At 38.5% G+C, this 14316-nt stretch overlaps 1 protein-coding gene across 1 annotated transcript in view; it reads left to right on the forward strand.

The window, feature by feature from the left end:
- The window catches only part of HTR3B (5-hydroxytryptamine receptor 3B), a 238977-nt gene that overhangs the window by 6392 nt on the left and 218269 nt on the right, over nt 1-14316 (forward strand). Inside the window, exon 3 of the mRNA XM_044079463.1 lies at nt 9958-10115. Within this exon, the coding sequence (XP_043935398.1) occupies nt 9958-10115 (158 nt within the window). The remainder of the gene's footprint in view (nt 1-9957; nt 10116-14316) is intronic.

A 14316-nucleotide genomic window follows, 5' to 3' on the forward strand; every position in this document is an offset into this window, starting at 1 on the left:
GTGTCCTCTGTCTCTTCTTGTAGCATTCCACTGCCTGTTACATAGAAATCACAAACCCACATGCGTTTATTTGGAAGAACACTTCCAAACTCCTAATGCATACAAAAACCCCTATCTAATTTTTACATCCACACGGGACAGACAGATGTATGGGATAGCAGTAATGATCAAGTCAGGGGCAAACTACTGAGAGAGGTAGACCTGAATTTGGATAAAGCCCTAGTCATGTGTAGAGCAAGTGAGCTTTCATGTATTCACCTTAAAAACATGACTGGGAAACTGTCTGGGTCGGTTTGAAATAAAAGTTGAGCATGAAAACAAGGGTAAAATAAAGTTCAGAATTAATCAAAGAGAAAAATTATCATACACTTACCATATGGTTATCCAAGACAACACCTCATAATAAATGGACAGCCATAGACTCTACCCACTATAATCAGTGTGGCAACAGGCATGAGAAAGCAATGTTGCAGATCCAGTAACTTTATCTGTATCCTTTGTGGATGCCATAACCATTTTGCAAAGATGGCCTATTGTGGGTGTAAACTGAAGCCTTACATCAAATGTTGCTGACTATGGATACAAGTTGGGAAAATATAAGTTGATGTTGTAGACAGTGTCCTTGGAAGGGCATCTAAAGCAACTAGATAGTCCAGCTTGAAATGCTTGTGATACACTTGGTAAATGAAAACATTTATACTATGCAGTTATAAAACTATTTAGAGATGGACACAGGCAACACAATGACTAAGGTTAATGGAAAAAAATGTAAGTTCAGTGGTATTTAAGGGGCTAGAGACTAAAGTATGTAAAATGGTCACAAAGACAGCTTACAAGTTTTTAAATGTCAGAATGAACATTTGAGTGGTCACAAATTGCAGGAAGCATGTTTCTCCTTACAAAACAGTTTTAAAAAAATCTTTTAAAAGTGCTGATACTTTTAACAGATTACATGATATTAATATTGTTATGAGAGCTTTATTAACGTTCAGAAAACACAGTGTGCTGATGAAATACTCATGAAATTCATAAACAAATTAATTTGTCACAAAAAGAAAAATCAATAAAGGCTGTAAGGTTCATGAAACATTTATTACAGCCATTGATATCCCGGTATGGTAGGGTTACCACCTGTCCCACTTTGTGAGGGACAGTCCCTCTTTGGACAGTTGTGTCCTGCAAAAAATTTGTAAAAATGGCAAATGTCCTGAGATTTTAGAGCAAAATTATTTCCTATATTTTATGTAAAAGTTGTATAAAACAGTTATTCTGTATGATCTGAAACACCTAGATATTATAAGAAACAGAATAAGCAACATAAAATGCTACAAAAATAAGCTTTTATTTAGAAAAAAAGTGAAGTTTTATCCTTCGTACTGGCTGTGGGTATGTTTCGGCCTGCAAAATCTGACGTCTGTACCAAAAATGTCCCACTTTGGACATTTGAAAATCTGGCAACCCTGTCCACACATCCCCGGCCCTAACTACCTATTTCTTACTTGCACACACCTTTCAAACACTTAAAAACACACACGCACACACTTACCTCTCACTTGTATGCTCGTCCCAACATCTTTTGGATTTGAAATTCCGCGTGTGGGGTGGTGGCGGAAGCTAAAGACGTCAGTCAACAGTCGCACAGACAGAGAAGACGAAATCATGTCGCAAACACCTGTTCCATCTGTGCGACTTGACGCAAAGAAAAAAAAACATTTTTTTTTTAAATTAAAAGAAAATGAAGTCTTCGGGCCAGCCGAATCCAGGGGGGTGCAAGTGCACCCCCTTGCACCTGCCTGCGGGCACCCTTAGTTGGAGTCAACTACTTTCCAACTTATTTACTTTACTTTTTTTTATGGAAATGGTCCTCAAATACAATTTAGATTCTTTAGGAGCAATATTTTAAATAAAAATAAGGGTGTTGCCATGTGCACTTCGTGCACCCCCCATTTGCTAATATTGTCCTTATTCAATGAGAAAAACATTATTTGTTTAACCACTTCATTAGTCCCCCCTGGAAGATATATACTAGATTTTTGGATGACATCTTTATTGCTTGGGAAGTTAAACTGGAAGAAATACACCCTTTTATTGACTATATTAATTCCACTACTTCTTTTCTTAAGTTCACCTTCTCCTTCAATGCAGAAATCATAAACTATCTAGATGTCAAAATTATTAAGGACCATGATCAGGAGAATATTATCAGTACGATTTACAGAAAACCTACGTATTGTAACAGTTTATTACACTACTCCAGTGGGCATCATGAATTTCAAAAGTGGGGAATCATCAAAGGGCTATATATTAAGACTAGCCAGGATGGTATTGGATGATTCCTGGTATAGTTTACAGAGTAAGAACCTGGCTGATATGTTTGTAGCCAGAGGATATCACCTCAATCTAGTTAACAAAATAAGGGGGGAAGTTGATCAAAGAAGGCGAGAAGGTGATATTATTCCCTTAATCAAGACTGAATTTAGTAGCATTAATAACATTTTGGGGAATAATAGAATTTCCAACAGGGACTACTCTATCGCTTTTGTGATGGAGTACTGTTTGGAAGACCAGGAAATATGTGAAATAATAAATAAGACTGGTCCATTTTTTTCATTATTTGGTGTGGTAGACAAAGTAGGGGAGAAACCTCTAGTTGTCTACTGAAAAGGAAAAACTATTAAAAACTACTTGGAACAAAGTGAACCCAGTTAAATTAATGTAACACAAAAAGCCAGGTACCACATCCTGTGGTTTTTGTCCACATTGTAAGCGTTTGTTAGAAGGGAACAAATTTAAGGTTAACAGCAGATTCATCAGGGCTAATATGTTTTGTAATTGTGACACCCATGGTGTGGTTTACATTGCTCTGTGACAGAGCTGTAGTGGGTTCTATGTAAGGAAAACCAAGAGAAAATTTAAAGAAAGACTATACAAACATGTCATGGATATTAGGAAAAATAAGGCTAATAGTGCTTTAGCTAAACATATTACCAATAATCCAGGACATTTTTTCCTTTTTAACGGTTTGGACTAGGTTACACAAAACTCAAGGGATGGACCCTGGGAAGATTTATTAGAAAATTTTGAGTTACTGCGGCAACTCAGGTTGAATACAGGTGTTTCCCCAGGTTTAAATGACTACATTTCTATCATGAGTTTACTAAAGTTGAAATCCTATTTGGTGTAAAGGGAACTCAACACATTCAACTATTCCATTTGTATTTTTTTGTTCATAGTATAATTTTATATTTTATTGTGAGTTTTAAAGTATGCTTCCTATTGGATAAAGAGAGGGGTGTATTTGAAACCATGTGATGTACTTTTTGCTATTTAAATGTTGATTGCTTTAAGTATTTTTACTCTGAAGAAGTCTTGATATTAAAGACAAAAGCCCTCAGTTTTACCGCAGTTTTGTTGTCCGGTGTTTTCTTCACCCTATTGGTTTGGTTCTTTTCGAGTTTGTGTCTTCATTGGTTCTTGGTTGTAGCTTGTTATGTCTATGACTGATTTAACATCACTTGCACAACAAGGACACAGATGAATGGTACCATTTGGGTACAGACACCATAAGGGATCTTGTAGACACATGCTGACCTCATATGGAATCACATAGGATGTGTGAATACCTGTCTCTGTTGACAGTATAGTATGTGTATCATTAACCATCCTTACTACAGGGACTTTCCAGTGGCCATCAGGGGGTACAGTAAGAGTTTCTTAGGAATGCACCACAGAAATCCTACGTCATGTAATTGATGTTATAGTTCAGCATGCAGAGGAGCTTTTGCAGTTCCCATGGACCTCAGAGGGGAGAAACACCACTATATGGACATTCTGTGAAATTGCCTATTTACTAGAGAGTCTAGGGGTCATTGACTATACCCTTATTTCCATCAAGTCCCCTTCTGGTCCTCATGGCATCCAGTATGCTAACCAGAATGGCTTCCACTCTGTTAGCTGCCAAGTGGTGTGCAATGTACAGTGTATTATTTATAAGGTCTCTGTGTGCATTCCAGGCATTTCCCATGATTATCACATCTAGCATATGACTAACCTGTATTACAGATTTGTGCAGGCTTATTTCACTCAGGGAGATCTAATAGTTAAGTGCACTCATCTCCACCACCAGGCTGCATAAAAATCAATCAGGTCTGTAGACAGCGGCCCCCACATAAAGGTGTGCATTGTTGTATGTGGCAAGAAGGTCTGGGTAGCTAAAATGATGTAGAACTCAGTGCCTGTGACTTCCTCACCATGAGATGTTTATGACCTCCATGGAAACAATGTCCATGAGGCTGGTATACGATGGTAGGTTCCTCATCACTAGGTGTTGGTAATAATGTCACACTTTGTGAACTCAATGAACCTGACCTGTTGGAGTGTACTCATAATGGATCTAGAAGAGTGGTGGCCACACGTATGGAATCAGCCTGGCTGGCTGTGTCATCAAACCCCATTGTGTCTGCAGTAGCTGCAAAGTAGTCCTGAAATGCATAAAGCAGGCAGATATCCTCTGGATCTCTATATGACATAGCATCATGCAGATGTTGCAGGCCCTCATGTATGTCATCATACATATTATGAAGCACTCTAATCATTTCCAACAATGCATGGATGGCATCTGTCTGTGGCTGCATCACTGACCTGTACATCTGCTGATTTATGCCCAATGTGATAAGAAAGTCAGATACTGAGTTGGAATCATGGTGTCGACATCTTCCAATGTGCCTCCCCCTCATGCTTTCTACATGCTTTGTACTGGTGTTCTGTCCACTGTTAGTACATGTGGAGGTGTTAATTGTGAATCCTAAACTGGGCTGCAGTGGATGGCCTGTCTCTCCATAGATAGTAGTGAGGGATAGGTGGTGTCCAAAGCTGCCACATGCATGTTGGCAAAATATGGGTAGCAGGGTGCACTTCATGGCAAGAGCTGTTGAGAGTGCCATTGTACTTTCTAGCTGTGCTATGAGCAGGCTGCCATCAGTGTCAGGTACCAGTCCTGCACTGACATTAGGTATACCTTTTCCTGCTGTATCTGACCCAATGCCTGTAGCAACTGTAAAGGCAGAGAAACACCTGTGGCTATTACAGGACTTAGACAAGAGCTTCCACTACAAGACAGATACATTATTAATCTGCTGAGCAGTGCAGGAATCTGTATGAGGATGGTGAGCTTGAGAGGAGCTATCCTTACCTTCTCTTCCAGTAGGAAGAGTTGGTTAGGGAGTGACAGCTTGATTAATACAAAAGGTGTGAATAAATGCTTTTTTGCTTTAGTACAGTATGACTTACTGTACAGCCATCAGCTATTTCTAATGACCTTGTTTATGATGTGCTTGTTACCGTTTTTGTGCATTTCAGCATGAGAGAAATTTATTTATTTATTTTTATTTATTTATTTGCAGTTGTTTTACCAGGATAGTCCAATGGGCCAAAATGAACCCGTTTTCAATGGAGTCCTGGGGAGAAAAGCTCCAGTAAGAAGGTTACAATAGGTTTTACATTAGATTACAATGTTTACAAGTCAACAAATTAGAGCAAGACATTTCATGTAGTATGGCTTGAGAAACAAGGTTACAAGTAGGTTTTAGGTTATATTACAATATTTTCAAGTGATACAGTTTAAAGCATAATGTTTCAAGTAGTACAGACAAGTGATGAAAGTTTCAGAAGATATAATACTGGTAATGGAAACATTTCTATATAAGTACTGAGAGGTCCTAAATATTGACTAAGCTTGAAAGTATGACACATAATACAATTTATAAAAAGTTTGGTTAGAACAAGTAGAGAGAGTTTGAATTAGGAGAGGCAGTAGAGGAAGTTAGAGGAAGGGAGGGAAAAAGGAGTTTGCCAGTTTATATTATGATGGATGAGAACAGGAGAAATGGAAAACAATACCTGTTAAAAAAGGCAGGTCAGACTCTCCAGGCATCAGGGAAAGTGTATTCTATTGTTGACAGACTTGTTTATCACTTCTTCACCTGCTTAGCACATCCCTGCCCAGTTTTGCATGCATTGCTGTTAAATAATGTGCATAATTTTCATTTCTTGTAAGATGTAAGAATGATCTTCTTCTTTTCAGCTTTTCCCGGTTAGGGTCTCCACAGCGGAACTCCGGTCCATTAAAGATTGGCAGTAAAGTTTTATGGTGACGAGGTGCCAGCCCAATGCCCAACCTTCAACAAAGGGACACCCATTCATGCATGTCTTTCGAATGCCACTTGACCACAGGGAGAACATGCAGACTCCACACAGAAGGCGCTCCAGCCGAGAATTGAACGGGAGAACCTCTTGCTGTGAGGTGACAACGCTATTGCTGCACCACACTGACACGTGTTTTAAATACATTTGTAACTGTGCTACTGTCTTTACTACTTCCAGCTGTTCCTCTCAGTGCTATTTTAATGCCATATATACTGTCCTTGGGTGTACTAATGCTTTTAGGGCACTTAGCCTCCTCTGTAGTACTTTTGCTTTTTTATTGTTCAAGTGCCTCATACATATGTGACAGACATTCCATAAGTGCTCACTGCCGTTCTGCTATTTAAGAATTTGTTTCTGCCCATGTTACCTATGTAACCAAATGTGCCTAGATTAACATGTGAGTAAAAACTGTTATGCAGTCATGTATCGCTGCACTTTGCTTTTCATTTTATAAAGGTGCAATATCACCACAGAGATTATGTGTCCATTGCATATCCCTGTCAGTAATGTCATATGTGATACTATGCCAGCCTCTGACACACATAACGTGTCAGATAACTGACTTGGCCAAAGGTTTGACACAATCTCTCTTACAGGAATAGTAGAAAAGCTAAATAAACTAGGGAAAACCCCTATATCACTTGCTGGATTACCAACTGGCTCACAGATAGGATGCAGGAAATCAAAATAAGAGAATCTACCTCTACAAAGAGACCAGTCACAAGTGGCATCCTCCGTGGTTCAGTGCTGGGACCTCACCTGTTTGCCATCTACTTCTCTGAAGTAAAAGCCAATACAAAGGGCTCTGCCTGACTAGGTTTGTAGATGACTACAAGCTTGGAACAGTCACTGGATCATCAGATGATTTGGCCATCCTGCTGCAAGGCTTGTCCCAAACAAATATGTGGTAGCAAAATCATGGACTGAAGCTAAATGCCAAAAAAAGGCTTTACTGTATCCTTTGAGAAGTCATCTACCCCAGGGTACTACCACATTAACAATATGTCCCCCGAGACCTGACACAGTTGTTTAGGATTTGGGAACTTATGTGAACAGCAAATTAACTTTCGACTAACATGTGTCCACTTTTGTAACAAAGCCTTTCTATATTGCACACATTATAAAGAAAGGGATTATGTCTAGATCTAGAGATGTCATTGTCCCTCTTTACTCATCCCTCATTTGGCCATTCATTTTGCCTATATCTGTCCATACACATGCAACAAGTGGAACACTAACAGAAATACCTTACTAAAAGGATACAAGGCATAAGCAATATGTCCTACATGGACCAACTCAAAGCTCTGTCACTATACACAGTATCCTACATACTGCTAGGAGGTGATCTATGTCTGGCGTACAAAGAATCTTCCGATCTAGTACTGACAGACCTATTGCAAATCTGCAAGTCCAATGGCATCAGAAATACTCAGTCTTGGGATATAAACCTCTTCTGCAACATCAACAGAAAAGTTTGGAGGGACAGGTATATCTCACAGAGGATACCACCGCTTTGGAATAGACTCCCCATCCACATACAACAAAACTCATCCTTGTCAATATTCAAGTGCAACTTGGATCTATGGATGAGTATTAGAAAATTTAGCCAGGGCTACCCTCTGTATTACTAATGGACAGAGGCAGGTCCTAAATGCTTTATCCCATGCATGGATCCTCTCAGTTTATCTATGGTATGATCCCAGTTATTCTCACTAGACGTCATTATAATTATCGACCATGGGATGGGTAAGGCCAATCTAAAAACAAATGGGTTAGGTTAATTCAAGCACAAAAAGGGAAAATGGATAGGCTTAAAATGGCTCACATGGGCAGCTAGCCTAGTACTTACCTATGAAACTATGACCTGCTTGTGTTCTGCAGGATGAATATTTCTGTGCATACTTTGGTTATGCTGTCCTTAATTCAATGTCCACTGCATACACACATACTGGTTACCATGCAGAACCTGTGCCACTGTCCTTCACAGCAGTGATGGGGCATGGTTGGTCACATCCCTCCAATCAGTATCCACCATCCCTCTCAAATGTGTTCCCCAGGCATTTAAAACACAAGTGTTCTGCTGACTACATTTTTCTCCTTCCAAGGCCTGTCATACAAAAGTGTTCCAGATTATAGTGACCATTGCTACTTTTCTCCTGTTCTCTTGCTTTCTGTTATTTTTATTTTATTGTTTTCCCAGTTGTTTTGTAGGTCTCCATTTATGTTTTTTTTTTATTCTACAGTTTTAGTCATACAGGAGGATGTGATGTGGCAGCATCTACATTGCCCTGAACTGGCATCCTTACAAACTACTGGATTTATAGTATTCCTCAGTCCTCAGGTGAAGGGTGATAAAGGTCATCCTGCAGGAGGTGATCAGGAGGGATTGGTTGTATTCTCTGGTGTTATTTCTCCACTGGGAGTATGCACTCCTCATCAGGGAGCAGCACTAGGTGGGGTCCTCTAGGGTCACTCATCTGAGGTATGGAGGCTGATCAAAACTGAGATGGACCGATGGCTTGAGACCTGACCTGGCACCTTGGAGTGTAACTTCATGGGACTAGTGAAGTCACTTGGCTACATGGCCTAAACCACCAGGCCTCCGGTGGCTGGGCCTACCCATGATGTCATGGCTGACTTCTGGGGTAGTTCTATGCTTGAGCAATTTGGGTGGCAGTCCTCAATCCACCCTATCTTCCATCATAGTGTTCCCCTTCCTTGAGTGTCACTTACCATCCTCTGATTGTTGTCCATTTCTCCCATCACTGTTTGCCAACCCTCTGTCTGTCTGCATATCTCCTTTGTGGCTCCCTCTTTTATAAAACACCTTCTCTGCTCATCTTTGTCCATGTTGTACATTTGTGTGTCTGCTTTTGCTCCCATCCCTATGCTCTTCTTCCTACTCACACCATCCGTCCTGTTTCCCTCCCCCTCTACCTTTCTTTCTCTGTATATAAAAAAGCAGCTGTCAAGAAATACTCTCCTTCCCTCATCCTATGACGCTTTCTCTTCCCATTGCCCTTCTGCTTCTCTTCCTTCTGTCTGTTCTATCATTCCATTTCCTTCCCATTTATAATACAAACATAGATGGCACTTTGTTGTGTCACTCTTGTATGGGCTATAAGCTGTGACCATGTTGCATTGTTGCATTGCTTCAATTAGCATGTGAATGTTCATTGTGGCATGGACAATACAAATATATATGTATATGTATGTATGTATGTATGCGTACGCAGTCTGGGGCCATGTGACCTGTCACATCACAGTTGTATATTTGTACACTGACTATCATTTGCACGAGTGCATGGCTTATTTATACAGTAAATTTCTTGTTAGACAAGGGCTATGTTAAAGCATATGCATACCTAATCTCAATTAGGCCACATTGCACATTTTGGCCCCAGTATTTATCACACTATGGTCATGTTACTGTTCGTTCTGAATCTTAGGGATACACTTTTAACATTGTGATATAAAAACTACTTGTCGACTGAGACTGGTTGACAGGTATGCAAAAAAAAAGTCTCTTTTTAGCTGAGGCCCAGAGAGATGCTACAATAATAAGTACATATGTATAGGATTGTATATGAACAATACAGTACAATATAAAGGCATACATACATGAGGTCAAACATTAAAGGCAAGTAATGCAGAATACTGTGCCATCAAAATGCTGATTTTTTTAATTGAATTAAATTCAACTAATATCAGGAGTTTAGGTACTAATTCAGGACTCACTTTTTTTTCTTTTAGGAAGTTTAACTGTGAGTACACAGTCTGACAATTCTACAGTTCGTCGACTTACCCATCATCTTTTGAAAAGCTATAACAAAGGTGTACGTCCAGTAATAAACTGGAGCCAGACAACAAAAGTTTACATCGACCTATTTCTTCATGCAGTTCTTGATGTGGTAAGGAAGAACAGCCAGCCTGAACTACTCCCTCCTGTATGAACTTTGTACTGTCTGGTTGGGTCAACTTCCTTTTGCATTGGGCAAGGACAAACAATATTGTGTTAACTTGTTTGCCTTTATTTTTAATATTTTAAGTAAGACGCATTAAAGCCAAAGGTCTCTTCTTGTGTGATATGGGCACTTAGATGTAAGACAAGCTAAATCACGAGTTACGTAATATAGCTTACTGCAGATTTATAGCCTTAGCCTCACAAGTGATACATCTATTCAGCCTTGATTGATGAAAATGTGATGTGGTTAAGCTGAGTCAGAGCAGAATGACTCTGAAATGGGAAGACAGTATGATCAGATTAAAATGTAAGGCAAATCACATGCAATACTTTACTTTAGCGCTTTTTGGTTGAACTATGAGGATATCTTAAAATGGGATAAGACTGCTAGTCTGACTTGTGCAAACCAAGCCAGTGTGTGAGATGGGATGCTGAAACCTTCTGGTTGGGGTATGCTATTACTGTTTATTATTACATAGGTTCATAGGTTGGTACTAGGCTATCAGCCATAGGGCCTATACAAGCCTAGCCATAACAATTCCCTGGATATTTCTTCCCACACTATTCAATTCCCTGGACCCCTGTCTAGCAGGGCGACTGATGTGATCCCTGGGGTGAATTTCCTTTCTCCCATCCAGTCATCAAGGTTCCTTTTGAAGAGGGCCAAAGAGGCGCTCTGCTTGACATGTATGGGCAGTCTATTCCAGAGTCTGGGGATTCTCTGGGTCAGGAACCTACCCCTCCAGCATGTTTTGTTTATTGCGATCAACATCAAAAAAGTTTCAATATTTTCTTGCCCATTATTGGACCATAATGCTATAATCTTTAATATTATTTTAAAAACTGACAATTTAATATATCACAGGAGATTACCAGTGTATGCTATTATACTAAAAGGATTCAAGGATTGTTATGTTAAAGAAATCAAAAATTTCCTAGAAATAAACATGAATGGTGAAGTACCTGACATTCTGTGGGATTCATTAAAGGCTTAATTTAATGAAAGAGTTAAAAGCTGGTATTTTAGTAAAGCAAGAGAATGGGTCAAAGAATTGAATACAGGCCATAATTGACACAATAAAGTTTAATCTAAAACTAAATGACATTGTCAGTCAGTCTGAACTTAAATACAAAATATGTTGAAATTCTAAATCATAAATTTTCAATAAACCTGGAAAAATTTAAATGTCAGGCATATTCAGTAAACTCTTTAAGCTTGCATAAACTTGCTCCTAGATCAAAGAAAATAAACTAAATCATATCAAATATGGCACACATAAATAATAAAAAAGAAAAAATATATATATTAAAGGTATTTTTGAGGGCTTTAAAATATTTTATGAAAGTATAAATAAAACCAAAATGACCACCACAGCTAAGGTTTCCAGATTCAAATCAGAAAAGTCCAAAAATCCAATGAAACAAAATCATTAGGACCACCACGATTAAAAATTCCAGGTTTATTAAGGCACAAGAAAAAAACGGACAAGTGCTTTCACGTAGATAACTACGCTTCATCAGATCCTTAAAACTACTACACATACAACACTTTTTATAGCATCTCATATTAACTAAAATTAAAAACATTCACAGCTAATTAAAACAATTAAAAGCAATTGTGAAACAATTAATGCTTCCTGTTCTTGTTCTTCTTACTATGCCTAGCTTCTAGCTCAGGTTTAATACAAACAGCAGTATTAAGTCCAGGATACACATTCGCCTGCAACTTCAGAAGCCATCTAAGTTAAATTCTTTCCAAATAATTATTACTATTACCCCTTTTAATGTGTGGAGGCATGCATGAATGGGCGTGCCTTCGTTGAAGGTTGTGCAGTAGGGCTGGTAACTCGGCATGTAAAAATCCACTACCAAACATTAGCGGACCGGAGTTCCACTGTGGCGACCCCTAACCGGGATAAGCCGAAAGACACACACACACACCACTTCTAATGTTTTTCTGTATGGGCTGGAGCACCCTGAAACTAAAACTATGTGTTGTAAACTCAATGACATGCTTCTCTAGGGCATTTTGTGTCTTTTTATTTTTAATGTCATATAGATGACCATATATTCTATCCCTCAAGCATTTTACTGCCTTTCCAACATAAAAACAGTTTCATTCATTGCAGTTAGCTAAGTATATTAAATTCACAGTGTCATGTAGCATGAAATCTCGGCATGAATCCAACATTCAAATGAGGATGTTGGTAGTTTATTAGCTTACTGATGGTAGAACACATCTTACAATTCATGCATGGAAAAGCGCCTAAGGGCATACTTTCAACAGATTTTATATGGCCATCTTTGCATAATAGTTGTTTAAATTCTTATTATTTTTATAAATAAAACTTGGCATTTCACCTATAACATTAACTGTAGCCCTATCCACTGTTAACAAATGCCTATTACATTTACATATATTGCACATAAGCAAATTGTCATTGGCATATTTTGTAACAAATCAAACCTTATCACGTCTGTTACATGTGTTAACCCTGTTATTCCAAGTGGCAACACTACCGGGGACTTTCTCAGTGAAAACTTTGTTTCTTATAGCTCTAGTGTCCACATCTCCATAGCCTCTGTTCTTGAATAAACATTCCAGGACATCAGCCTCAACATTTAGGTTTCCATCTTTCCTACAAATTCTTTTTAGCCTATTAAATTGCCACTTAACAATATTAGGGAAAATATGCCGTGGATGCATACTACTAAAGTCCAGGAGATTGTTCCTCCAACAGGGTTTATGGAAAAGGGTGGTAGTTATCAGTCCTTTTGTATCCTTATGAATGGAGACATCTAAAAAAAAATCCACTTTCTCAATTGAGGCTTTCTCATCAATGCTCAAATTGAAAAAAGTTACACTTACGCTCGTCATAAAAGGTATTACATATCTCCCTCTCACACACTTATAAATGTATCAACATGAGGAGGTAACACAGGAATATACGAGCTTTTTCTTTTGTATACATTTTGTTCTGATGGCAACTTATCCTTGAACATAAGCTTAAGGGCAACATTCTGCCCAAACAGTCTTAAATCAGTTAATAGGTCACTCACATCAGTACCTACCTTTTATGATGAGTGTAAATGTAACTTTTTCAATTTGAGCATTGATGAGAAACATGCCTTAAAATCTTTACAGGATGACATAAACCTTACCATTAGACCAGCAGATAAAGGGGGTGCTGTTGTCATAACAAATAAGTGGGATTATGACATAGCTATGTGTTTCATGCTGAATGATGATACCACTTATAAGTTGATTGATAACACACAGTATGAATCCATCACTAGGAATATTAGGGACACCTTGTATGACCTTCTTGTTTGTAGACAGATTGATGAGTCCCTTTATCAGTATTTAAATACAGATCACCCTGTGATTCCCTACATCAAGGGACTTCCAAAAGTACATAAATCTTTGCAACAGCCCCCTATGAGACCGATAGTCTCTGGAAGTGGCTGGGCTACTGAAAATATGTCAATTTATGTAGAAAGTATACTGGGACCCTTGATGTTGAAAATTCCAACTGTTTTAAAAGACACTGTTCAATTCTTGAATGATTTGGATACTTTCAGAGACAATTGTGATTTATGTGACTGTTTATTAGTAACTACAGATGTGCAGAGTTTATTTACGTCCAATCCCAACACCTATGGTATTGAAGCTGACAGGCAAGTCCTGAACATCATGTGCAATGTTGATAATTATCAGATAATATTGATTTGTACTTTACTGGATTTAATCCTAACAAATAATGTATTTTTATATAACCAGGATTTATTTTTACAACAGTGGGGGCTTGCCATGGGCACCCCATGCGCAAACTCCTATGCTAACCTGGTGGTATACTATTGGGAGACACAGAACGTCTTTGATAGTGCTTACAGCTCGCACATAAAACGTTATAGGTGTTTTCTGGATGACATCTTTTTGATATGGGATGGCAGGACTTCCCTCTTGTCTGATTTTATAGCCTATTTAGAATCCACTACCGAGTTCCTGAGGTTTACTATGACAGCCTCAATTGAGAAAGTGGATTAACGCATGTAACAGAAGTGATAAGGTTTGTTTTGTTACAAAATATGCCAATGACAATTTGCTTATGTGCAATATACTTTAACGTAACTGGCATTTGTTAACA

Source organism: Protopterus annectens, chromosome 8.part0, assembly GCF_019279795.1.
Source record: "Protopterus annectens isolate FY-2018-M chromosome 8.part0, PAN1.0, whole genome shotgun sequence".
In the NCBI taxonomy this organism is placed as follows: Eukaryota; Metazoa; Chordata; order Ceratodontiformes; family Protopteridae; genus Protopterus; species Protopterus annectens.